Raw genomic sequence first — 27,610 nt, 5'->3', positions numbered from 1 at the left:
CAGACTTTTTTTTTTTCCCCCCTAATCCTCTGTGCTAGTGAATTGACGAGCGGAAGGGTGAAGTGTTGAAGGAAAAACAGTTGCAGTTTCAATGCACTTTCACGACTGAAAAGGATTTCAGACGTGGTGGCTCCGCGCTGAGGCTTTTAAAACCGTCTTCAAGCACCTGAGTACATGGTGTCACTTCAGAGCTGCAGACTTTGGTGAGAACTTAAAAAGAAGTGCCAGATTCACTGGACATCTGACCCTGAAAACTATCTTAGCGTTGTTAACTGACTTTTAGTATAGAAGCACATTTTGAGAAGTTGCACAGATTTACGGTGAAGCAAATTCTAAACTGTAATTTCAGCTTTCTCAAAGTTTTGTCATGGTAGTGACTAGTATAAATTACGTACTTAAAAAACAAAGCACAGTACAGTAGGGGTCGGCAGTAGTTGGAAAATCTTTGGTTCAAAATACTTTCAGTGGAAGGTGCAAAGGAAGGCATGTTTATTTCTTCTGTAAGTTGATGTAAGAGCATGTTACATTCAGTTTAGAAGTGTATTAATAGCAAACCTTCAGCCCAACCTCTGTGTTTAACTGAAAAGTAAATGTTTATATTCATGATGAGTTTGACTAGCTAAAAACTAATTTGCTTTCTCAGAAAAAAATCAGGAGTCTGATGCAGAAGAAGGACCAACTGTTCATGCTGTTGAGATGTCTTGTAGTCCATTGTTAATAGAACCGGCATGTTCCAACTCTGAGATACAGGGAACTGCAAAAATGAGAAAAAATGACACTACTTCCAGACATTTGGTAGGTGCTTAGTTTTTAAATTAAATTTAATATTTGTAAGTATGTGTTGAAAATGACATGTGTTTTCTAAACCTTTTTTCTTTTTTCTTTGAGAAGTAAACTCTGGCAAAGTTGTATGCTCAAAATATATCTTGTTTTATTGATTGGGATTGTATGCTATACAAGTATGTAAATACATTTCTATTGTGTATTTATGTTTATGTTAATTACGCTGCAGTAATTGGTTCTCTGGAACATACAAAAAATGCTATTGCTACAGGAATATTTTGAACTAACAGTACGGTAGCTGAGTGCAGTACTAGAGAGCAAAGTCCTCTTCTGGTCTGTATCAGTAACTGTGCTGTAAGTACCTGTGAAGGCCTAGGGGAATGAATTCTCACAACCAGCCTAAAAGCCTCTGAAATTTATATCTGGAGAGCGTGCGCTTGGACTGTAGATACCTTGTGCTGGCTGTAATGTCTGTTTATAGTGTACTAGCAGCCCATTTAATTTGAATCGTACAGCTGTGATGGAGTTGTGTTGTCAAGATCCATACAAACACACAGATAAATAACCCCCCTGTTTTTCCCTGGCAGCCAGCATCTTGTCCAGCAAATCAGAGTTTTTATCTTTTGCTTTTTTTAAATGTTGCTGAGTAAAAATGGCTTTCAGACAGTCCGATGAATAGTGTATGGGAGCCAGTGGGATTTTTCTTAGGTCTTCTGTTGTGTATCGAGCAATGTCGTGCTAAAAGGGACGCAAATGATGGTCAACATCACTTTACAGTAGATAACTACGTACAACAAAGGAAATGTCAGCCTTTACTGTAGCTGAGATTCCTGGGATGGATACTTATCTTTTAGTAAGTAGAGATTCAAACTGATAGCATTACTTTCAGTACGTAAGTATGTACTGAACATGCCTTTGCTGTATTTAATTTTTTTAGAGTGTGGCTCCTTTCTGGAGAAAGGAATTGAGAGAATGCTAGCAAGACTTTTCTGATTTTTTGACAAAGAGGCATTTGTTTGTTAAACCTCCTCTTTCTCATATTTCTGTGTGTTGAAGCTCTATAGCAAGATGCTGATATAGCTCTTCTATGAAACTTTCAGTCTGTAGCCTTTTAGATATTTATTCCAAAGGTCTAAGGAGGTTTTTTTTACTACATGAAGGTTTCTATAGACATTGTTTTTCTGAGTGAGTAGGAACTGTAAAAGCTGTGTTTGAAGGACATAAACTGTGTACAAACTTGTGTTCTAGTTTTTCCATGTCTTTTGTAACTGGAGAAAGGTACTAAACAGTAATTATTGTTTCAGGTTCCTCCTGCTGATGATAAGGAAAGTGAACAGTCAAAATCTATTCAAAGAAAGAGAGTGCTTCCATCTTGGATGCTGGAAAGCGACCTCCCGGTTCAGAGGCTTTCTGAACCTGTAATGAAAGGAGGTAGGTTTGCAGTGTAGTATGTTTGCATACCAATATACATTTATGTGCTTTGATCTCATTTTCTTAAAATATAATTCTGGTAGTAGAAAGTATTAATTTGCTACTTCTCTTTCCATGTTCTGTGCCCGGAAGCTGACAGAGGACTGACTTCTGTTGTCTCCTTGGTCATCGGTCCTACAGGCGTGACAGAGCTCTTTCTGATTAGTTGATTTTCTTTCTGTTCCCTTTTTTTGTGCCAAGTAATATACTCTCTTTGGACAGCCGAACATCTGATATTGTGGAGCCCTTTCCTATAAACTCACCTGCTTTGTTTAGTATGTAAATTCTATGTAGTTTCTGTACCTTTAATTCCAAGTCTTCTCCACATTTAAGTCACTGATTGCCCTTCTAAATTTAGATTCTTCTAATTTCACAGGTTTTAAAGGTGGGTTTTTTTGGGTGGTGGTATGCGTTAGTTTATTTTTAACTGTGACTGAATCAGACTTGATCATTTAGTCCACAGTTTCTTCTTAGGAGGAGCAGTTCATCACATTATAGTAGTTTCTTACTAGTATGAGGCTAAAATAGTATTGCATTCCCTCTCGTCCCTCCCACAAAAGGAAATTGCTGAACACATGATAAACTTCTACCACTGTGTATCGGTGGTAACAGCAGCAGCACACTGTGTTTAGTCTCTATCAACGGGAGACACAAGGGCGCTGCATTGGCACAATCCCAAGAAAATCTTCTAGCACGTCTGGCTGTGGTCCTGGGAGCTTGTAAAGAGTTCTAAAACTGCCATTAGACATTCTCTAACAAACTTATCGCATGGCATTTATTGCTTTGATGACTTTTATTGATGGAACTGGGAGGACTAAAGAAATGAGAGAAGAGAAGGAAAATGACTACGTACGTTAACAATGCTCCCCCAGTGTTTCTGTCTTTCTGTGTGCCGAAGACGGCGCACCTCACCCTGCTCGCCGTTCTGTGGTGAGGTTTCGGTCCTAACTCCTGAGTTTCCTTCATTAGTCAGTCTAAGTGTACGAACTGTGGCTGGTGGCCATGTGTCCCCTCCTCTGTGTCCAACAGCTATTCTTTAATGCCTCTGTTTCCAACCGCTATTTCTGCTGAGATGGTGCAATGGAAAAATTTGGGTCTTGATGCCCGAGCAGGCCTGCAGAAGTATTTCATGTGATGTCTGAACAATTGCTTCTTATCTCCTTTAGTAAGTGCAGGTGTCTGGATGGATTGACCGGGGCAATTCTGGCTTTAAACACCTCTGTTGTAAGCCATTGGCTACCGTGCCTATTCTTTTCTTCAAAAGCTAATTTTGAGAAAATTATAAAAAAGAAAAAAAAAAAAGAAGGGGGGGAAGGTAAAGATTCTTTTCTTTTTTTTTTTTTTTTCTTTTTTTTCCCCCTTTCCAAATCTAGACTGTTCCCTGCTGGCTTATTCCCTCGGATGTAAAATATTGCATGTACCAGAGGACTTCTGCTGGCTATGTTGAGTTGTTGAGTCCTGCACTAGTGTGATTTGTTTTCTTATGTTTGGGGTTGGGTTTTCTTTTGGGTGTGTGTGTGGGGGGGGTTTTTTTGCTTGTTTGTTTTTCCTCCAGAAGTACTCTAATGTTTGTTATATATGTGTATATAATGTTTGTTTCAAAGACTGAGCATTTTGATCATGTAGGTGCTGAGATTTGGAGCTGTGTGGGCCAGGGGTATCTGTGTGCTGTTGAAGGCCTGACCTTGAGGGAGCTAGGGATACACATGAACACTATTGGAGCCATTTAAAAATTCATTATGTGAGATAATGATTCCAGCTTAGAGTGGGCTGCTTTAATAAAACAACCAATCTCTTCTGCAAATCTCATATTTCCTTAAAATTGTGAAATGGTTTGCATCTTTTTAGGGTGGTATTGGATGGAAAGGTAAAATGAAAAGGCTGCCCTTTTGTTTCTCTTCTGCATGTCTTCCTACTGGAAAGGGAACACCGATTTGCTGTTTTGAAGTCGGACATCAACATTTGGAAAAATTCCTTGCTTCCTGCAGATGTCTCTCTCATGACTGTATTTTTTGAAGGGGGAGAGTTTTTGAATACTTGCAAAATGGCCTCAAGTATCTTCCTTCTGAATGCGTTTTGCAGCAGATGGAGCTATAACAAAACCGGCACAATGGCCTTAGCTGTCTCCCAGCTATATATCCAGAAAATACTACTTCAGGACAGAGAACTTATGGTTTTCTGTGATGTGAAGCTTTCCAAAGAGAGGCACAACATTTGCTGTCTTTCCATTGGTTACTGGCTGATGACATAATCAACCATGATGTCGTTGACTAGGCAAGTGGGCATACCCTGATTTTGCCATGTGCTAATTAATTGATGTTTTTGTGTATAAACTGGTAGTCTGAAATGATATTTACTTGAAAGGTCTGTGGTAAAAGTCATCCTTGGATGCTTGGTTTACTTGATCAGCTCTTACTGTGTAAATGAAATTGTCAGTCATACTCGTACAGTCAGTCCAGAATATCCTTTGCCACATATTTATTGTTTTCCTTCAAATTTCCCCCTCAAACATCTGTTTCATTCTAAAACATACTTTTTACTCCTATAAGTGGGAAGTGAAAAATGTGTTGTTGAAACAGCACATGCACAAGTGCTGCTCTCTCTCATGCTTTTTGCCCAGAGTTCTGCTTTGATGTAGCTCTAGATTTCTAATGTGATCAGGATTTCACTGTAAAAAGTTGCATTCCAAAAGTACCATTTTATTTTTCTTTTAAGGTAGTAGAATGAAAAAAGGCCAAGGAAGGGGAGAAAGTAATATGGAGTCATTACAGTCAGAAGTAAATGTGCAGCAGAAAAAAAGATTAGCTTCTGAAGAAACTATAGAGGAGTTTGAAGGTGAAGAGCAAGATCAAGGGAAAAGGAGCTGTCTTTTCATCCCTGTCCCTTCATCTCAGGTAATTTTTTGGCTCGGGGCAGAACCGTGGTATTTCAAAAAATGAGAATGTAGTTGGAAATGTCATGTTGAAGGTTGGGTCTGCATCATAACTATGTGTTCTGCTTGTGATTTGTTGTTTAACAGTTGTTTTGAAATGCCAGTCCATTGGACAGCTCTATAGCAAGGATCCTGGAAGTCTTCAGAGAGTTGGTTTTCTGCACTTCCTTCTCAGGATCTGGGATTTAGGCCCTGAATGTTGCACAGAAATACCGGACTTTCAGCTTTGTAGCAAGAGGCTGGAAGACACGGGCCGAAGTACTGGTCCTAGGAGTGGCTTGGTGTGTGGCTTCTTTTTCCGAGAACCCTTTAGGGATAGGTGATGGTATGACACTGTAATGTGATGCCATACTTTGCCCAAACTAGTGCCATTCTAGTTGGTGAAGTTTTATGGCCAGAAAATTATGGTATGTGGCTTAGCAACTGCTACGTTTTGAAGAAAGACAGCAGGGAGTGTGCTTATGCCACTATCTCAAAATCGGAGTCAAAAAAAAGAAAGAAAAAAAAAGTAATCTGAAATGCAAAATGATCTGTGGCAGTGAGTGAACAGATGCTTCGGTCCAGCTGGTCAATGTGTCTGTGTGTCTTTAAAGTACAGCTGCGTTTATAGACAGTTAAATGCTTACTGATAGCACCCTGCTAATAATGAAAAGAGAAGGATCGTTACCAAAGACAAACAAAACATATTCTGGTGAGAGCAAAGTGAGGCTTTCACTGACTTTCCCCTTAAGTGAAGAACTTGGGGAGGTGTTTCTAATCTCTAGCATTAGAATTGCCTGGGTCTGTTCTAGGATCTGATAAAATACTTAAAATACTATGATTTGGTATGCTTCATTGATTTTGACACTGAAAACAATTGGGGATGGTTTATTTTTTTAATTAAATTTTAAGGTTAATTGAAATGATCTACTTATGGAGAGCATACCCTTCAGGGTACTTTTGATACAACGTAGTGGTATCTTTTAATCTGAAAAAGTGTTCCGAGTGGTGAGCTTTGTTGTTGGCTAGGTGCATTAACACCAGCTGCAGTGCTCTTTTCTCTTTGTCGAATTATAAGGTGAGTGACTACATAATGAGTTATCTCATTCTGCAGTTTATAAGTATGAAGCCTTACTTATTTTCTCCTAATAATTTCATAAATAATTTTTATAGCACAGTGTAAGAAATTACCTTCAGAACTTTGCAGAAAAAATAATGAGTTAGTGCAAGCAAAAGTAATAATCATAGAGAGCTCTAAAAGATTGGAATGTTGATATCAAAACTAAAATCACTCTGCTGCTGTCATATTTAAGGCAATTGACAAAATCTGCTATAGGGTAGGAAGTAAAAAAAAGAATCTTAATTCTTCTAAGTGCCAGCAGCTGGCAGATGGCAGTGAGGTCATATACGTGTATAAGCAGTTCCAATAGTGCTGTTGTCTTTGGTTTTCCTTGATTGCAACATGTTTTTTAACTAGTCATCATAATAAATGTGCAAGTATTTATTCTCATTATATGCAATATAGGCAATGGATTGAAGTATGTAGTAGAGAAGTCACAAGTGGGAGTGGCAGATTAGGGTAATTTAGTGTTCCTTTTGCAAATGAAGGCTTATTTCCTAAGCTGCAGTTGTTTCTGAGCCTTATTTTGGGAGTCTCGATGAAAGAGTCGTCTTTGTCTCTGATTTGACTTACTAAATATGCTGCTGTCGGGATCATTTGATATTAATGCTGACTTTGCCCTTTCTTGATCACATTGCTGCTCAAATGTTATTGTCTCTGGTTTTGGTTAATGTTTTATGAGGCTTGCATTGAAAGGAACAAAATCAAACAGGAAGCCACCAGCTGATTTTCAAGCTCTGCCAAACACATCGGTGTAAACTAAGTATAAATTTACTGGAGGGGGCACTTAGATAATAAACTGTAGAGAGCAGAGACCTTTGAATAGTTCTGTAATGTATCAAAGCAGTTCAGCCTTCAATATAGGTGTGCTTCCAGGTAATGTCTTGGTTGTCGAGACAGTGTTCTTGTCTTGGTTATGTATTTCATTGTTTTTCTAAAGCACACATCTCTTATTTTAAATGTACATGTGTTCCGAAATTTAAAATGCGGTATTTATCAAAACTGAAATCTTTGCCTGATGGTATCTACTGACAAACTCTTTTATGGTTTAGAGTCACGAGCTGAAGCATTTAAGATGTATTGGGATGGGATTAACTCAAGTTGTATATTATGAATTCCCATATCTCTCCCATATGTAGATAAATATTTCTATTCCATGTATCTTGGTACTTAAGGGATTAAAATTGGTCCTTGTATAGGAGCATATGTTCTTCTTAGAGTCTACTGTATCTTCACATGTCTAACCCCCATTCATTTTTCAGGAGCAGTACTTTTAATTGAAAGTTAATTTAAACTGAAGTCCTTGGGCTATTCACAAACTGAGGTGGTGAGAAAGAAGCCTGACTGTGTTGTGAGGGAACTGAAGCTGATGGGAGCTCTAGGCTAAGTTTTTCTTTAAATTGTGCGTGTGTGTTCTTAACCTTGAGCCTTTCATTCAGCAGCTGTATTTAGCAGCTAACTTAGGTTCGGAAAGTGGAGTAGAAGATTTTAAAGGCTGGACCAGATGATCTTTTGAGGCCCTTTCCAACCTGGGCTGTTCTATGATTCTCTGATTTTGAGAACAGGAATGATGAGATGAGGCAGAGTTTGACCTTAAAGCTTTTAATTCTGAAGAGTGTAAATTTTCAGGTCCTTCAAAATGTAACCTTGTTCCACAGAATACATCTGGATTTCCTCTTGAGAGTACCATGAGAAACATGGAAGGAAATGGCAAGACTGGAACAAAAAACCCTGGAAGTTCTCTGGAAAAAAATGGTAGGCAGCTGCATAGTAAATGGTCTAAAAGAGTAGGTCAGATCTCCAGTAAAGAAAATAGAATTGAGGAAACAGAAAACAAAGAGCAGATTACTGGTTCTACAAGCCAACAAGCTCACTGGGGCAGGACTTCCCAATATTTTGGTGCCCAGGAAGGGACTCTTGAGCCTGATGCAAATCTGGATTACGAGACTGAGATTTCTGATTCAACCAGAAGTGCAGATGCTTCAGAAAGCTCCAAACAGATCAAGCATAAGAGGACACCTTGCATGTATGGAACAGGCTGTTACAGGTAAAGCAAAATTAAAACTAGCTTAAGATAGCTTATTATTAAGAAGTAATGTCTTAGCAATGGAAGAGAAAACAGTAAAGTCGTTACAAGCTTTGAGTTGAAAAAAAATCTTTTGGTAAGCAGGGGACTGATGAGAAACAAATAGCGCAACAAGAATTTTAAAAATACAAAAAAGAGGAGGCAGGATGTCTTGCTAACTGCTAATACAACCCAAACAAAGGATGAAGTACTTCAACAAATTAAAAGATGAAGTGTGTAGGAAATTAGAAACAAAGGTCCATTTTAAAAAGAAAAGAAATAACCCACCCCACCCCTCCGTGTGTACCAGGAGGGAGGAGAGATGTAAATGGTTGAAATGTCCAATATAGACCCTGTAGGCTTGTTTTATTAGCAGATGAAAGTTTTGTGAAAGATGATTGTATTTATTGAAGTGATTGCATGTTTTGTGATCTGAATATTTAAAATGCTTATTATCTGTCATTCCTTAAATAATCAAGAATTACTTTTACTATAACTTGACCAGTCTGCTGCTTTTCATTAGCTTCCACTCCCTCCCTAAAAACAGAACAAGGCATACTTACAAACTCCGTGTTAACCCTTATCTGGTCAACATCCTTGGTAATACAAGTGAAGAGCTTGTTTCGGTGTGTTGTGGTTTGGTGGGATTTTCTTTTTCCTTCCCCTTCTTCTCTCATATCCTCTCAATTCACAGTGAAAGATCTGTTATACAAATCTTCTGTGGGATACAAATGTTCCAGTGAAGTTCCAAAACATCAGTGCTGAGTGCCTTGTCTCCTGCTAGTTCTTTCTGCCCAGAAAAGATCTGGAGTGCCATGTGTTGATATATCAAGGGGAAGATAAAAATATAGAGGTGATCTTGAGGCTAGCAAATGACCAATGACCTGAGAACTGCATTTAGGAGAAGGCTTTGAGCTCTAGGTAAATCCATGGACATTGTAAGCACAAAAGACTAAGCCAGGAAATGGTGGGTCCTGTGATTTTATTTTTTTTTTATTATTATGACACCCCCCCCCCCCAAGGGGCTTGAGCAATAGGAAAAACAGTGAGGTTGTCTAGAAAACTAGCAAGCACAAGTAAATGGGTTCTTGTATGTTTTTGGTGTGCCTAATGCTGCAAATAAGTGTGTGAATCAAAAGGGAAAAGCTGTTGTGTTAATGAACACATCAGACTTCCAGTTTTCATGTAGCTTGCTTTCACAAATCTCAGATTTTGCCCTTAATGAATATGATGAAAACATGTTTTATTAGGCAGTTAAGCTGATCCTGTAGTACAAACACAGCCTCTAGTTTGCTCCAGCTACTTTTAATTTTGCTCAGACAAGTTTTCCCCTGCATGGGGGTTAAGCTCACTTAATGCTCTGATATGCTGAAGGATTCCTAATGTTTAGGAAGGCAAATTTTAGTTACAGATAATATGGAATAGGAGTCTGCATGTGCACATTTCTTCTTGGGTCTTTATTCTCAAATGCTTGGCAGCAAGATTTTTGGAAAGTATTGCTTTAATAAGCAAAAAGAATGCTCTGAAATAACACATAACAAATTCTTACTTTGTTGGAGAAATTTATAGAGATGAAGTATCAAAAAACACCAGCTTTGATCTTCAGGAAACGTCATGAGACTAAATGTGCTAGCTTGCAGCAAAAGAAATGTGCTTTGTAGTCTGTCTTAGTATTTCCTTTTAATACAAGACCACCAAGTAGTCTTTCTGCATCGCTGGGGTAGTTATGTTAGAGTAAAGCAAGTCATTGCAGTTACCCTTATTTTTAACAGAACATGTACCTAAGTGTGATGCGAATGGGTGCTTTGAAGGAACACATTGATAGCATATTCAGTTTTTCATTGCGTAGTGTTTTCCTTGAGCAAAACCTAGTTTTTAGAGTTGCTGAGGAAGAGGGGCTGCTTTGAGTGCTCTTTTGAGTACAATGGGTAGTTGGTTTCCCTCTCCTTCATCACTTTAACCTTATGAAAGATGTCTTCTAACAAGATGTGCTGTAGGAGTCAACTTCTTAAATGAGTACTGCTTTGGTAACTGTAACATTTCCTTAAAGTTTTTTTTTTTTCCTAGGTGAGGTTTCTTATTCATAAAATGTCATTTATGCAATAACTAATTGCTCTTTGGAGTTCCAGTCTTTATTTTGTAAACTCCTGTTAAGATACTTGTTTTCTGGATATGACTCTGGCAACTTTGGTAGGTGCCTAGTAAAATAGCACAAATTGAAAAGATTAGTTCTATTAGTTAGTTCTATTAATTTTATGAGATTTCTCTAGCACATATCTTAAACATTTAGGAAATAACTTTGTAATCCATAGTTCAGTTTCTTCATTTATGAATTTGAAATCACTGGTTTTGAAAGAATCAAGCTTGATGCACACCTCTTGCTCCAGGGATTGTTCTTGTCATCATCCTTCAATGTCAGGTTATCTTTCTGAGGTAGCCTGAAGCTTTACCAAATTGAAGGAAACTGCTATTACTACCAGGAGGCAAACTGCTCTGTGTGTGTTATATCTGACTATATTTGTTGTCAAGGAACTTGCTCTTTGAATACTGTCTTGTGTTTGTTTTCTTGTCTGTTGCATGTTCTTCTGAACTGAGAAGAATTGGGAATTAAAAATAAATCCAAACACAACCATCCTTTTGAAGGGCTGCATAGAAGGGGTGCGGTAGACCTGAACTCATCTCTAAAACTGTAACCCACAATTTTTGTCTACAATTCTATCCTTTTGCTAGCCTGCGATACAGTGCTCTGCTGCCTGGGTGTGTGTAAATCTTGCCCACAGCTGTCAAAGCAGGGCATCCTCAAACAACCTTTGGATTTGTATGTGCATTCTTCTAAATACTTGGCTCTTGTTTGTTTGTGAAAATGAGTATTTTTCCTTTCACCTTAAGCTTGTAGAGCTGGCAGCTGAAGACTTGCATGTGTCTCTTTCCGAGTCCTGTCTTCTAATAAGACTTACAATTTAGAACTTACAAACATCTTACATGTAGTTCTGGCATAACTTCAGGCTTGAATTCTATGGCTTTAGAACTAGTGCTGGTAATTCATTACATTTTTCGCTATCAGTTTCTTTAGTAGCTGAGAATATAAGCCCTTGAGATGGCAGGGGTCTTCTGCATGTGATTATGAAGAGCCAGAGACTGACATAATCAGTTAAACTTACTTTAGAAAAAGCTTTTAAGTTGCTTTTGGTAACTGCACAGACAGAAAACTGTCATAAGTATTTCACTGAGCAATGCTCAACTTCTGCCTGTGATGAATGCATTGATTCTGAAGGACTTTATCAGTTTTATTTGCATGATTTTTATTTGCATAATTTTCTGCATCATGAAGCGTCAGTACACAAATTCAAAGCTTTTGTGAAAGGAAAGTTGCAGTAACTGTGTGAGTATGTTTATGAGAAGGCAAGTCTCCCATAAAACTTAGTTCTTAAATTGGTTAATTTTTGTCTGAGTAAAGCTTAATGATTTTGTTTTGATCAAATGAATAACATATTCCTGTGCAGTGAGGTTCTGTTGTGAAACTAAATAACTTTGGAGTGCAACTCATGAAGTGATAGATGTTGTGCTCTTACAACTCAAATCTCTTGTGTCTAAAACAAACAAACAAACAAAACCCCACAACCCCTCAAACAAACCAAACCCTTAATAAAAGGAAGAAGTTTGAGAGTTTTGCAAGAGGGGAAAATGTTTGCTTCATGTAAGCTATGCACTTCTCTGCTTCTATTTATTTTGCCAGATATTGTTACACAACACATGGAAATGGAATAAGTACAAATTATCCAGGTAAGGGTAAGATGAAATACGATGTTTCTGCTAGTCCTGAGCATCTGAAGTAGGACATACTTAAGATGCTTCACAAGTAACGTATAATTTGAGGAGCATCATCCTCTGGCCCAAAGAATCCCGAAGCCTTGTGATAGGGATTGTACATCAAGACCCTTTCATTTCTCTTCCTCCTTCCTCCCATACTACTTACTCTCCCCCCCCGCCCCCCTGAGTAAGGGGTGTTTGGTGTTGTCCAAGTAGGTTTCAAAGTAGATTTGTGAAAGGAAGCGGATCCATCTCCTAAAATACAACAGGTTGGCTAAATGACAGCTATTAGGCCTTCTTTCCTTGGTGACTATGATGCTACATGTATTTTATCGTAGGAATAAATATAAAAATGATTTGACAGAACATTAGTTGCTTCTGTATCCCTTTGAGAAGACGAATTGTGTCTCAAATGCCTCAAAATTCTTGCTAATATTGTTAATAAGCTAGCTCTATGTATCTAGAAAACAAAGCAAGTAGCCTCTAAAATGACTTGGTTTCATCCCATTTATTTTTAAATGGGAAAAGAACTAGGCAGCCAGCCTTAATTTGGTGTAAGAAGTGATGTTTCCTGAGAACTTGTGGTAGAGTAAATGACTGGTAAATGCAACCTGGCAATGATTTCTAGTGAAGCAGTATTTACATACCCTACAGTTTGCAGAAATTAACAGAAAAGACCAGATGTCTGTCACCTATGTAAATAGATCAAAGGGATACTGGGTCTTTGATAAGTAGGTTATTGAGGAGTTTATCTGCAGCTTGCTTGTTGAGCTTCCTGAGTGAAAGATACCAGGCAAATGGAGATTTCAAGTGTTAATACTAAATATCTAGTAATTTTCAAATGCCTAAAAGGAGGCCTGAATGCCTAGTAGAGCTCACAGTGTTTAAGTAATCATTTTGCAAAAGCTGTAACAGAAGCTTTTTTTTTCTTATGGTAGTAGCTGAAATGCTGAAATTAATGTTGGCTGTTCCCTATAAAGTTCATAAGAGGTAGTTGTAAGTTTAAAGGAAAGAGTGCCTGTGATCAGTGAGGAAGCTGTTGTGTATGTAGCTAGCTACATACTTGTTTCTGGGTTTGTGTTTCTAAATGCAGCTGTTAACACGTGTAAATTAAAGCAGTAATTACTCTGTAGTTTAAAGTTGTCATTCCTTTTGCTTGAGGCAAGCAGTTAACTTTTATAATTTGCACAAACATATTGAAGATTATGTACTCTGGGAATTAGTGTGGTAAATCACTGAAGCATTTTGTGGATGTCTTTTGGAAAAAAATTTATTAAAATATCTCCCATTCCATGCTTTTAAATATTATGCTTGGAAGAAAGTGTCTCTAAAATAAATCATAGGGAAAAAGTAGATTTGCTTTTGGTACCAGTATGTTTGCTGTGACGTAATTTTTGTAGTATGTTTTGATCTGTCACATGAATTTCTCCTGAAGTCGTAACCTGTTTTTCTGTGTTCTTTTTCACATCACTTACAGAAGTTTTATAAAGCAAACTCTTCTCTAAGTAGTGTTGTTTGTAGCTGCCTTGTCTTATATGGTATGTATGCAAACATACTGCCTAGAAGCAGTAGAAATGTTCTTTCAGTGATGCATATATTTGTATTTGCTACTTGCCTGCCTTGGATTCAACTGTGTAGGTGTTGTAGAGCAAAAAGTCATGGATGCTAGTAATGCGCTCTCACCGCTAACGTTGGTGTGACTCAACTACATGCAGAACTGTTATGTCTTGCGGTACAACTTTGTGTCATCATTGTAATTTGATATTTCAAATAAAATGTCATGGTAGCTAACGAAACTTGATAGCATAATCAATGTAATGTCCAATAGACTGGTTCATCTGGAATAAGATGCTGGCATTTGAAGTATTCAAGTGAGTAGTATCTTGCATACAGAACAGAAATAATAGTTGAGACAGATCGCCTGAAGCTAATATGCGATAACGCAAGGGTGTGGGGTCTTTAGTCCTGCAGTTGTTCAGCTGTCATGTGTTGGCCCTTCCAACTTGAGCTAAGATGTCAAGTAGAAGTTTCTATTGCACTTTGATAGCTCCAGATGGAGTCGTAACTGAGCAAGTTGTCCACTGAGTAAGATTTACGCTATATGACTACATCAGTAGACTGTGTACGTGTTGGAGGTCTGAAACTTAAAGCTGATGGCAAAGAGGAAAATTCCTGTTTTAACCTCCTTTGCAGCCTGTGCAGAGACAAAGCTTTTCTTATGTTATCTTGAAAGTAGGTCTTACATTCTGCATAAAGTTAGACATTAAAAGCTCCTCTTTATGTAACAACAGAAAAATGAGTTGTCGCTGATTCAGTAACACCTTTCTTATCTCCACTTCTCATGTTTAAATAGAACAGTCAGTTCTCGATACATAATTTGTCTTTTGCAGGAAGAATCCTCTTCACTTTCAGCAGTTCAGTCACCCTAATGATGATGACTATCATGAAACAGAGATCGTAACTCAGGATAACAATGATAACCGGCCTGAATGTCCATATGGAACGGCTTGTTATAGGTAAGAAACACGTACAAACATAGCAGAAACATGTCAAAATGGCTTTTCTTGTTTAACAGGTTAAGACTCCCCTGGAGTTACAAAATGACAATAGAATAATGAGTAATTCTTGATGTTAAATCTTGAGTGTAGCCTCAGCTCCTTCAAAAGTCTCACTGCCTTCTGAAATGTGGACAGGCTGCTACCTTTAAGGCACCAAAGTCTGTGCAAAAAATATTTGTTAGCGATTTCAGCTGATGAACGTGAAAACTTGAATTTTGGAACCTATTCAATGACCTAGAGATCAGCACTTGTTTTTCGCTTGTCAACAGGTAGTAAACTGTTCTTTTTTTATATAAACAGTATATTTTTTGTTACATGGTGTTCTTGATACATAACTTTTGGCTTAAATTTTGATAGTGTTGAGATTTTGTACAAAAACTCTATTTTAATCAGTATTTGATTTGTTAGAAAGCATAACAAAAGCAATAAAATCCAGTTTATGGCTCACTGCAGTTTCTTTCAAGCACTGTTGATTTTCCAAAAGATTGTTTTATTCCAGTTTGTTTCTCAAGGTCTAGGTTTTACACTTGTATTTAGCAGAGTTTGACTGCTCTGTAATTGGCACAGTGGACAAAAGGCAATAGCACTTCTGTGGGGGCATATTAAAACTGACAGCTGCTGTTAATAAAGATCGTGCGTGAGCAGAAATGTTTTATCCCCTCTCTCCCAGAAAGTGTGGTGATCCTAAAGAATGTGTTCTTTATGAAATGTAACAAAATGAGGGTAACTTTTAAGAAAAAGCCGTGTAATATTCAGCTAATGCAGAAAAAGTGTTTCTCTTCTGAAATATAGTAATGAGATTAATTTCTTATCTCAGGATGAGAAATCTGGATTTATACTGGTAATGAAATCGCCAACATACTTTTCAGGAGTACAATGGATACTTTATTCAAAACTAAAACTCCCTCTCCTTCTGGATGAGATAACCTCCGTGCTGTTTTAGTTGATCGTTTCTTAATCTGTGTTTCATCCGGGATACATCCTGGCTCTATTTCCATTTTTTTAATTCCAATAACTATCACTTCTAATGCACACATAATGTACTTTGGGATGGCAGTAGCTGTAGAAGTGTAAATCAACTTGAAGTGTGTGAATTTGTCACAAGTAATTTGACATAAAAATAAGATTTTTCTACTGAAGACTAACTGTATTACTCTGTTTTTTGAAGAATAACAAAACAAATAAGCAACTGATTTTACAAGGCAGTTTTCACAGCAGGGGGATTTTGTAAAATACACAAAAACTTCTGCAGTTGCAGAAATTAATCTCAAGTTTCAAGCAATACCATGTGGTATGCCCCTCTTAAAAGAGTGGGCTTTAACTGTTGCTTATTTTCAGAAGCAAAAATTAGGACAACTGCACTGGTTTTCTTCCAAAGTTAGAATTTTTAAAAATTTCTGCACAAAAATACATTGAGTTGAAACTATTTTAGCATGCAGTCCTGAGAAAAGCTTCTAACATACTAACAACATAGATTAGCACAATGTAAGTTGGACCAAGTTAAAACATTAGAGCAGCATTAGATAGTGTGTGTGGGGGAAGATCAACCAGTGCGTTAACGACCTGGATCACAGCCTGAATAAGGGGAACATGTATTGCAGATCCAAGAGTAAGTTGACTTTAAATTTGCTTTCATTGCTTTGATGCTGTTTTTTTATAGAAGACATACAAACTTGTAAACTGAATTTGCTGGATTGCAGCAGCATACTGCAGAAGTTAGTAATCTCTCTGAAGAATCCTTCTGTGGCCTCTCCCTGTGATCTTTGAGACAAGCAGTTCTTTCCAAATTCTTTAATTTTCCCAAACTATTTAATTTGTAGCCTTATGTTTCGGAGTGTGGAAACTATGCCTGGATGTCTCAGACCTGTAATGCGCTGTGCGTGCATTGTACTTAATGCACCAGAAGTTACGTTCTGGTTTCCTTTTTAGTGAGAGTAAATAATTGGATCGGTTCTTATTACACTGAACAAATGCATCTTATCATACAACTTTGGGAAACTCATCTCTTGGTTTTGATCGGCCTTTTTTTTTTTTTTTAATGCTGAAACAAGAGGAACTCTTATTTAACCTGATGGTTTTTTTTTTCTTTCCCCCCACCCTACATTCTATAAACCGAACCACTGCAATAAGGCATTGGCCACAGAATTTTATTTTAAAAAGAAACAAAAATTATCCATAAAATACCAAGGAGTTTTGGGCTTGTTAAGTGTGGAACAAGGTGGCAAATCAAGCTTTTACTATTTTCTTCTTTGCAGGAAGAATCCACAGCACAAGCTAGAATATAAGCACAGTGCACCTCCAGGTAAGACAAGTTGTTCGATATAGCTCAAAGTGGGTTGGGGGGGAACCCCAAAACCCAGTAATGGATACCAAAAATTTGGACTAAAATGCTTTCAGCTACTGTAAGTGAAAAACACTGCATTTGCAGCTTACTTTGTACTGCCCTGCAGCCTTGCTCTTCTTAAGTATGAGGTCTTGCCCTTGTGTGTGGTAAGGAAGGTTGCTTGGCCGCTGTGAACTTGCACTCACTTTTTCAAATGTTTCTCAACTGAAGTGAGATGGGCTATGTCAGACTCAACTGACATAGTTTGTGTGTTTTGTATCTTACATACTGACAAAAATGCTGTGTGGCAAGTGGCTATTTTAATGAGTTGAACAGGTTTTATTGAAAATTAAACATGGTATATTGCGATATTACCAGGTCTTTGTATTTTCCTTCCCCTATTCAGAGCTGGAGTATTACAGTGAAAACAGGGAATATATTTAGGTGTTACTGAAGTATTTCTCAACATTTCAAATGGCTACTGCAGTAAATCATTTCTATAGCTTTTCTCCTGTCCCCATAGCAAAATGTGTACACAGAAATATTTTGTTTTAACTGTATAGATTTCTATCTCAAGATTTCATACTTACTTTTTATTCTTATTTGTCTTTTGATAGGAAATCCTCTGTAACATACAATTTTAAAGTCTTGTGATGCTCTAAAACAAACATTTGAAATGTGTCTGTCATTTTATTTGAAATTTTTGGGTTTTTGGACCAGTGATTTTCTTACTGAGAGAACAAACTTTTGCATGTATGTTCTCTTGGGGCTTGGAGGGAATATAATTAAAACTGAATCTGAGTTTCTGTTCTAAAATTTTCTAGTCTTTTATATTCCAGTAACTAGACTTGTTGAAAAACACAGGGGAATGTACTGTTTACATTTTGTCTGTTCTTAAAGAATTCAAAGAGATACTTTGTATTTTTTTGTGCTTTTTTGTGATTATGGGGACTTGGAGATTTTTTTTCCACTTGAAATCCCAATGCAGTAAATCGTACTTCAAAGCAGAACAATTATGGAAATGTAATGATAATATATTTTACTTTAAAGAATCAGGATTATGACCTTACTAAGGAGAAATTGCATTTATGGAAAAAATGGTGTAAAATATTTAAATGCTTTGAAATACTCCAGTTTTCTGCTTAAAAATAAAAAAAAACGAGTCCTGATGACATTTTTCTGCAGATGGAATGGTTCATAATTGTAAGAATAGTTCATCTGGGTATTCTCTCAGAAATCATTCAATACAAAAGAAAGGTTTTTTTGGGCAGGAGGCTAGTTTTTATGCTTGAAAATATAGCACAGTCATTGCAGCATTTATTTTAATAGGTCGGTCTTTTATTGTAGCAACCTCTATGAATAATCCTTATGCTAGGTTGTACTCTGTCCTGACTAATAACCTTCTTTTCTTTAGTAACTGAAAGAGGAACCCGACAACGAACTTCAAAGAGGGGTGAGTATGTTCTAATGTTGTGAATGGGCCCATCAGCATGGGATGCGACCAGTCTGCTTTGTTTTTTGGGCATTTAATAGAGCTGGAGATGCTTGATAATACTTATCTGAGGAGAAAGTAGTTGTTATTTTAGTAAAACCCTGCTTGCTTTTTTGCAAGTAATAGTGCTGACGTTGGCTTTGTGCCAGGCTTCCTGGATGAGCACAACCTGGAAGCAGACAAGAAAACAAACAAATGTTCTAAGGAGAGACACATGTGGCTAAATTGATTCTGCCTTGCACAGGGGTCATAATAGGATGAAAGGAATCCCGTATTTCATGCACAACTAGTTAAGGTTGCCCTAGTAAAGATTGATTGCTCTTGAAACGGAGATATTCCTTCTGCGTTGCATTGACCTTTAAATAACTTTCAAGTGATATCTGTGCATGTGCTGATAAGCTTTTCTTATGCTTAGTATGAGGTATCGATGTTTCAGATAAGATACTGGCTTGTTAGGACTAAAGCATAGAAGAAGGTTAGCGCCTTTCAGTTGGGGGCAGTTTTCACTGTAAACTACATATGTATCCTTCTTACTTTAGTTTCTGGTCATCAGTGAGGATTATGTAGTAGCACAGGCAGGCTGTAGTCTCTCTTGATAATGTAAAATGTAATACCATGTATTAATATCTCCTCCACTTAGCAGTGGCACACCTAGCTTGCTTTACTGCTGCCAACAATGTTAACTTATATGTTGTGGGTACCTAGACTCCAGTTTTAAATATCCTTTAGGTCTGTTTCCAGGCTTCTTCTGTGTCTCAGCTTCCAAATGTGAAGCTTCTTATTCTTTTTAAAATAATTTGAAAGTGAGCTTTAAAAAGTAGTTTGAAAGTCTGATGATATGCCATCTTCACTTTCACTGGCCTGAACAAGGCATGAGGATGTGGAACTGCTGCATCTCAAGTGGAAGTGGGAACTGGCTTGTCTTTCTTGAGATCACCGAGGTGTGGCTGGGCATTTCCTAAAGAAATCCTCAAAATAGAGAGATTCGCCTTCTAGAGAAAATAAATAAAAGTTCAAATAGCTGCAGTTAGTTTTCTAGGTAAAGCGTTTTGGCCTCCATTTCTGTTGTGGGTGGATGCAAGAGCTTGCTTTTATACTTTCTGCTGAGAAATTTCATTCTCCTCCCATTTCCTTATGATGTATGTGTGCACTTTTGCTATTACTGAACGCTTGACATGGTTGTGTCTATGTACTGGTATATTCTGAGGCATATGCGTTACCTGTCTGTTTTGCCACATCCCATGATGATGGTCTTGGTCACTGCTTCCTTATAGAAATGTGTGTTATGGTGTGGTGAGAATTGTTAGCAGCATTGTAAGAGCAGCGAGTGGTTAAGATTTTATAGTGAAGCAAGCTGGACTGTGTGTGTATCTCAAGTCCTTACTCTAAATCTAAATCTTGAAGGTTTTAAATTGTAGCTGTGCCTTTCGTAAGGACCCCTTCCTTACCCAAATGGTGGGTCCTATATGTACAGCTCATGGCAGGTGGTCAGCCAAGGGTGACTACAGATGGAAAAGCGCTTCTCTTGTAAGTGTGCAAAACTTTAACACGGAAGTGAAATTCAATCTATCAAATTCAACTCCTCTTACTAAGTAAGAAGCAGGGAAGAATTGATATTCTATGCACAGGGAAAAGAAGGGAATTCATTAACTAAAGTGCTGTTCATATTTGCTGGTTGTTTGGTTTGTTTTTTTTTTTTTCTTCAATGTCTTGTTGACTGGCTTGCTTAGCTCTCTTGAGGGCAAAGCTTGTAAAAGGTTGCGCTCAGGACATTCACATCTGAGGCTGTTGTACTGAGCCATGCAAAGTCACACGGGCAGTCAGGGCTCCACTAACCTTTATTTCATGGTGTTTGGCACAACTGCACTGTTAAGCACAGCAGGATTAATTTCCATACAGGTGTATCTAAACTCCACCAGCCAAGAAAAGAAGGGTGCTGTCTACATGACATTTGACATGTTTCGTTTTTAACATTTTTAGTCTAATTGCTACCAGAGGGATTGTAAATTTCCTGTAGAGAATGTGGTCTATGTTCTGAGAAATAATCTAATGCTACTGGGGGAATAGTTGTAAGGGAAGGAAAAGGGAAAAAAAAACCAAAGGTCAGTTATGCTCTCATTAAAGTGTCACTAGTGAATGATCTCACTATATTGTTGCTACTTAAATGAATGACCTGTTGTGGCTATGGACTATGCAGGATTCTCCTACGCACTTCTTTGTAGGTTTTCTAGCAAGCTCATCCACTTAATTCCAAACATAACTCTCTGAAAGAGGTGGTCAGCAAGCTTTTTCTCCCCACATGGAGCGGATACTTCCAGAGAAAGTTGCAAGGTCATCTTGATAAATGTGGTACTAGGGAACAGGCAGAATTGTGCTTAATGAGCAGCTTTAGGGGCTGTGGGACTGAAGTAAACTGTAGCAGAAAGAAGTGGAGTGGGAAGACATGGAAGGAAGTGCATCATTCACTGCTGAAATCTAAAAGCATTGATGTATGGGGAGGAAGAACATAGTATGGACCTCCTACCTTTTTAGGAAAAATAAATAAATTTAAAAATATATATAGAGATTGTTTGATGGAAGTAATCAGTATTTTGCCAGAATTCCTACTTCTGTTGTAAAATATCACCCACAGTGCTGTGAAAGTGAAGAAGAGCTTTTCTTTGCTAAGCAAGTTTTGGGCTTATTATTCTTGTAAGCCGAGAAGAGGGATTTTGTTCTTATTGTATTTAGCATCTTTGTTTTGACTTCTCCTCTCCAAGACATAATTCATTCTGCAGAACCATGGTCTGTGATTCTTATAAGAAATTCTGCTGGTAAACATGGATGTGATTGAGTTCCTGTGAAGTCTGGTAAACAATAAACTAGCAAGCATAATAGTGGATTACAACTCAAATTGGCGGTTGGCATTTTCAGGGTTTTCTGCTAGGTGGTGCGCGGTCGGTCCTTCAAAGAATAGAGATTGCTAACCATAGGTTATTTCTCAGCTATGTTACTGGTGTGTCACACGTGGCTGACATTATTCTAGGAGGTCATTCGGTGCCTTTGTAAGCACAATTCACCCATAAAATTGTGTATCTTTGAGAAACTTGACAAATGCTGTAAATGCTTTTGAAAACCTTGGCTGAGAGTTGCTATAGAATATAAAACCTTAATCAGACCATAAGATAATTCTGGAATAGTAAGGTTCCAACTAGTAGAAAAATGGAACTGATAGAGGATGTGATCTGACTAGGTAAGGTACTGGTGTTCTCGTTTGTTCACCACATGTGTAGCTTGAGTGCCTGGGGCTCTGACCTGAGGTTGCTAAGAAATGCTTATGGTTAATACAAACATTGGTGGTTTGGGCTGGGGTCTGTGGCTGGGGGGAAAACAACCCCCATGTTTATAGTTTCATATGAAAGATGATGACAAGAATTGCTCAGCAGATAAATTATCTGTATGACATCACTGACAGGTTATCTCTAGGTGAGATAATGCAAAAATTGGAGGCTGGGAAGAAGAGAAATGAACATGGTTTTACTCAGAGGTATGACTTAAGGGCAGAATAACACAATTGGAATATTAACAGAATGTGGCTAGTTAGGAATTGTGGACATGTAAGAAAAAAGGGAGACAATGTAAGCTTGTAGAGCAAGGGTTACGCACATCTGCCAAAATTGGGAATCAGAGAAAATAAACTGGTTGAAGGTTCACAGCTGCTGATAAATAAAAGGAGAAGGCAATGCTGCCATTGCAGCAGCTTTGTATAGACACTACCAAGTCAGATAGATAAGACTTCTTCAAGTAGCAGAATTATCCTGCCTCTGGGACGTGGTTTAAATGTGCCAACATATTTGAGCAATTAAAAGAATACTGCAAAACAAGCTGTCTAAAAAACTTCAGGAACATGCTGCGAACAGCATCTGTTTCTTGTAAATAGAGGTTTCTGATTCTTTGATTCCTGCCAATACAAAATCTTGTGAAATACTATGAAGGCAGAAGGCAATTTGATCACAAAATGTAAGTTGTGAAGATGGGTGGGCAGCAGTTTAGAAAGCAGCGCAATAGAATAGACTGAACTGGGAAACAGGAAGGCTGCACCCAGCTCAAAAAAGAAGTGTTCAGTATTTGTTGTTTCCTTAACCTGTGTTCAGAAAGGAAGCACACACTATCCAGCATGGATGCCAGTTGAGAACGTAGGAGGCGAGTGGTCTAGCAGATTCCCTTCTCTCACCTGAAGCTCAGGAAAGAAGTGAATGGAAATTAAAAGCCATGTCAGATTCCAAAGGGTATGAGAATAAAATAGCCCTAAGTAAGTATGTATGGATAAAGGCAGAAAATCTAGTGTCAAAATAGCCGCCTAGCAATACCTAGAGGCTAAATGGCAAGATAGATGTATTGTTTAGGTACAGAAGTAGCAGGAAGACGACTAGGAAAATTTTGTGTCCCACCCCATAAGGAAAGGAGAGTTATCAGAAGACATTATCCAATATTGTCATCTTCTGATATCAGAAGACATTATCAGAAGAGGCCTGATACTGTTTTCCAAGTGCTGGAAGAAAAGCCAGTAAGGAAAACTTTCTAAGTGATCAGACTGGTAAGTGCTGCAGTCGGTGTCAGAGAGAGGTGGTTCAGTTTTTCATGAAAGTCTTGAAAATCAAAATAGTAAGCATTGGGTGCTTTCGTCGATTCTCTCTCCTCTTGATGAGAGAGACAAACTAGATAGTCTCTGAAAGGTCTCTTTCTTTCTGTTTTTATGATTCATGAATAAATTACATTTTTGTTCCTACAGGAAAAAGGGCTGTGGAGAAAGATGGTGATGATCATGAACCAAATGAATATGACCTTAATGACAGCTTTATAGATGATGAGGAAGAGGAGTGCGAACCTACTGATGAAGACTCTGACTGGGAACCAAGTTCAGAAGACAAGGATAATGAAGATGTTGAAACGCTTTTGCAAGAAGCACGTAGATTTGTTAAGACGAAAAAGTAGCTGCATAGAACGTTACGAACGTCCAGTCTGGCTGTATCCAATCATGGATGCGCGAGGAGAGGAATTACTTGGAAAACTGTTTTTTCCTCAGTGATGTGGGCATTACAGGGAGATTCGAATGGGGGCGAGGGGATTCAGGAATGCCTTTCTTGTCCATATGTATTATTTTAGTGGGGTTTTTTTTGTTTTATTAAGTGGTAGAGCCAGAGGACTGAGCTCTGAAATTTTTTTGGTCTTTTTTTTTTTCTCATCTATTTCTTTTGCAACACCACTGGTGTCTCATAGTTTGAAATACAATTTTAAAGGCTGTTAATGCTTCATCTTCCTGTGCTTGAAAGAAATATTGGCATTAGGAAAGTCTTCTGTTTTGTTGAAACACAATATATACTGTAGAATGTTGAATGTAGAGAAGTTACACTTCACGCCTGCAGTTTCGCAGACTAATTCTCGGCCATCACTGGGCAATTTATCTAAACCATTTTTTAATGTTCTTCTGAGTTAGTGCAGTCTTAAACTTCATTAGTCTGCTACTAGCTTTCCTTTTATTTTCCATTTTTTTGATTCTCTTGATGTACAGTAGTTAAATACAGGTTGTCTGAATCACTTGAGAACAGTATCTCAGCGTATCGAACCACTGGTTGTCTCAACAATTATGGTGTATTTGCTCTAATTACAGTAGTATCTCTTTCCATACATGTACATCACCCGAATTGTGTTCAGTTCACAACAAAGCTGAAGTCTTGATGACTATTTTTGCACAATTAAACTTGTAACAGACTGTGGGAAAAACTTGTATCTGTGTCTCTGCGATTTCTAAAGACTTTGTTGGAAGTTCTCATCTTCAGTGTGTTCACAACTTTCCTGAGCTTTCAAGGAAGAAAGTTAAAAGTTTTAGTATGTTTCAGGACAGAAACATGGACTGGGGCCATGTGAATTTGGCACTTTTTTGGACACATTCCAGAAATTCAGCAGGGGAAGTGTTCTTGTGTGGCTCTGGCTCCCCTATGAACATCTGCCCAATCATGGTTGAAAATAGACATCCAAATACACTCAAGCTTTTCAGTTGGGTGGCAAAATGTTGTCTGCTTAAAATAAAATGGCCACTGCTGCAAACTGGCATTGGGCTGCTTTTGGATGCAGGATCATCTTTTGCCAATTGCATGTCAGAAGCTTCTCTCAAAAATTGTAGATACTGAAAATATAAACATTCACGATGGGCAACTGTTCCAAATTCAGAGATGTCGTGGTTTAGCCCCAGCCAGCAGCTAAGCACCATGCAGCCGCTCGCTCACTCCCCCTGCCCTTGCGGGATGGGGGTGAGAATTGGAGGAGTAAGAGTGAGAAACACTCCTGGGTTGAGATAAGAACAGTTTAATAATTGAAATAAAGTAAAATAATAATAACAATATAATAATAATATCCAAAGCAAGTGATGCACAATGCAATTGCTCACCACCTGCTGACCGATATCCAGCCAGTTCCCGAGCAGTGATTGCTGCCCCATGGCCAACTTCCCCCAGTTTCTATACTGAGCATGATGCCATATGGTATGGAACAGCCCTTTGGTCAGTTTGGATCAACTATACTGGCTGTGCCCCCTCCCACTTTTCTTGTGCACCTGGCAGAGCATGGGAAGCTGAAAAGTCCTTGACTAGCATAAGCACTACTTAGCAGCAACTAAAGCATCAGGGTGTTAATCCAAAACACAGCACTATGCCCAGTACTAGGAAGAAAATTAACTCTGTCCCAGCCGAAACCAGGCCAAGAGAACATCAGCTTCTGTTGGCCAGTGGCTTACAGTTTGCTAAAGCTATTTCATACAGAAAGAATCTAGTTGGTGTTTTTCACAGTCTGATGATTTCTGTGACTGTAATCTTCCTCAAGCTGAAGCATTCTGTATCATAGCATTACCTTGTGAATAGCTGTTGAAGCTGCTCTCAGGAGGTACTAGCCTTTACTTGGAAAGTAGAAATAGCTTTTTATCACTGGAGGCTCCCAGTCAGGTATGTAACCATAAAAGCAAATTTAGAAGTAATTCTTGGTTTTTGCATGACAGATCAAGTTTTATTACTGATACATCAGGACTGAAAAAATTGTGTATGACCAAAGCAGCCCACTAGGAAAGTCAAAGCTGTAATCAAATCAAAGCTGCTCTATACTGATAGACTGAAGTTACCTCTGCTGAAGCATATTTTCCTTTACTTTTATTCTTTCCTTAACAGCAGGATATATTTTTATTCTTCTGGAGAGATGAACTTGTAACTCCAGGATATGGAATATTCATTGAAACTACTCTGTTTGAGGTACATGGGACTACTCAGGCAGTCAGCAGATCCTCAAATATCAAGTTACCCAATATTTTTTCAGTGAGTCAGGAATGCACCGCAACTTAGCGGGCTGAGTCTAGATATAGTCCTATGATTAGACTCAATCTGGTTATAGTTTATTTTGTAAATATATTAGTGAAATAACAAAAGGCACATTCTGACCATCTATTACAATTGCTTCCAAAAGGCAGAGGATAACATTCACCATGTAGTCTCTGCATCAAATTACCCTGTAATATATGCTTATTAGCTCTGAAAAAAATAGACTGATGAAATCTTTACATCCCCTTCCCCCCCAAAAAAAAAGTATTTTGAAATGCTGTACTTTAAATGAAGTGAATAAGTGCTTTTCTTCATTTGTCACCTTAGAGGGTACCTATCTGTTTTCATAAGACAGGGCTAAGATGTGTAAGCGCTCTGGTTTTTGCATTGCGAAGCGCAAACCCTAATTCCTTCTTCTTTTAACTCATGATACCATAGATCTCTTTCAAACTGTCTCTGACTTCTCTTTCCATAACGCCCCAGCTACATTTCCTTTGCTTCATTTAAAGCCCATTCTTCCTGCCCTCAACACAGAGGCATTTGCAGCATCCTTCGACATATTTAAAGGCCCTTACACAGCTCTCTTCTGCCTTCTCTTCCTGACATTAAACAACAGGTTTATTCACCCTATGATTAATCCTATGAGACCATGTTTCCTGCACCCCAGATCCTTCTTAGCTGTAGTCTCTGGATGCTTTCTAATTGGCATCTATCTTGAAGGGTGGCCCTCAGAAACAGACGCTGTTTCAGATGAGAATTAACAGGAGACCCCAGCTCAGGCGTGACTCTAGGAGCATTTCCCATCAACTGTCAGTAATTTGATCAAGACTAACCTGTTAGCCTGTTTATGGAAACAGCATGGGAGAGGGTGTGGAGACTTTCTGGAGTCCACATCCAGGTACCTGCCCTTGGCAAGGTCTTAGGCTGTCAGAGGAGGAAAGTGATTTGTTGTTCCTTTCACAGCACCCCTCTTTGTTGTCATTTTTCGTTGATTGCCTGAATACACATGAACTCTTGGATAATGACTTTCGTTGGGTGGGAATTGAAATTGAACTCTTTAGTTCATAGAATCATAGAATCGTTTAGGTTGGAAAAGACCTTTAAGATCATCCAGTCCAACCATTAACCTAGTCGACACTAAACCAATCAAGGGTAGACTAGACTAAACCATGTCCCACAGTGCCACATCTACCCGTTTTTTGAACACTTCCAGGGATGGTGACTCCACCACCTCTCTGGGCAGCCTGTTCCAATGCTTGACTACCCTTTCCGTGAAGAAATTTTTCCTAATTTCCAACCTAAACCTCCCCTGGCGCAGCTTGAGCCCACTTCCTCTCGTCCTATTGCTAACTACTTGGGAGAGGAGACCAACACCCACCTCACTACAACCTCCTTTCAGTTAAACTGACGGTATTTAATTTTTAAATTAATTTAATGGATTTTCAACTGAATTGAATTTTGCTGTGCTCCTCTTGCCTCTTAATTCTTCACTATCCCGCCGTGGCAAACCACAGTTGTGTCTGAACAATGAGGGAATGAGAGATTCCCGTTACGCTCAACTCTGGAGTTTCAGCGAGTTTATTCCCAGTTTGTTCCTTGATGCTTTTGCTCAAGGCAGTCAACGCGAACGTTGTTGATGCTCTCACGGAAGACCGCTCCCGGGCTTGGCCCAGTGCCCTCTGCCTCTGCCAGGCCGGCGGCCCAGGGCCCAGCTGGGGCGGCTGGCCCTGTCGCC

General features: G+C 38.5%; 1 protein-coding gene across 5 annotated transcripts; it reads left to right on the top strand.

Moving 5' to 3' along the window:
- Nucleotides 1-133: 133 nt before the first annotated feature.
- APLF (aprataxin and PNKP like factor) lies at nt 134-23,692 on the top strand. Of its 5 annotated transcripts, XM_009477945.2 has the most exons (9): nt 134-203; nt 644-795; nt 2,088-2,214; nt 4,969-5,147; nt 7,943-8,331; nt 14,550-14,675; nt 16,973-17,019; nt 18,455-18,493; nt 23,304-23,692. In XM_009477945.2, the coding sequence occupies exons 2-9, from the start codon at nt 697-699 to the stop codon at nt 23,504-23,506; spliced, it is 1,209 nt and encodes a 402-aa protein (XP_009476220.1). In that variant the 5' UTR covers nt 134-203; nt 644-696; the 3' UTR covers nt 23,507-23,692. The 5 variants fall into 5 exon arrangements, with proteins under 5 accessions (XP_009476220.1, XP_075564192.1, XP_075564190.1 ...); XM_075708077.1 differs by lacking the exons at nt 134-203; nt 644-795 and adding an exon at nt 4,336-4,527 and having other exon boundaries at nt 2,175-2,214; XM_075708075.1 differs by lacking the exons at nt 134-203; nt 644-795 and adding an exon at nt 4,102-4,527 and having other exon boundaries at nt 2,176-2,214.
- The last annotated feature ends 3,918 nt before the right edge of the window (nt 23,693-27,610 follow it).

This window comes from Pelecanus crispus, chromosome 3 (genome assembly GCF_030463565.1).
Source record: "Pelecanus crispus isolate bPelCri1 chromosome 3, bPelCri1.pri, whole genome shotgun sequence".
In the NCBI taxonomy this organism is placed as follows: domain Eukaryota; kingdom Metazoa; phylum Chordata; class Aves; order Pelecaniformes; family Pelecanidae; genus Pelecanus; species Pelecanus crispus.
The sequence above is the reverse complement of the archived record's forward strand: the minus strand, read 5'-3'. Positions and strand labels throughout refer to the sequence as shown.

What these genes read in the sequence shown, in the direction of transcription:
- APLF (XM_009477945.2), top strand. Translation starts at nt 697, where the DNA reads ATGTCTTGTAGTCCATTGTTAATAGAACCGGCATGTTCCAACTCTGAG. An exon ending in TATGGAACGGCTTGTTATAG is followed by an intron (nt 14,676 to 16,972) that starts GTAAGAAACACG and finishes TCTTCTTTGCAG; the next exon opens with GAAGAATCCACAGCACAAGC. An exon ending in TAAGCACAGTGCACCTCCAG is followed by an intron (nt 17,020 to 18,454) that starts GTAAGACAAGTT and finishes TCTTTTCTTTAG; the next exon opens with TAACTGAAAGAGGAACCCGA.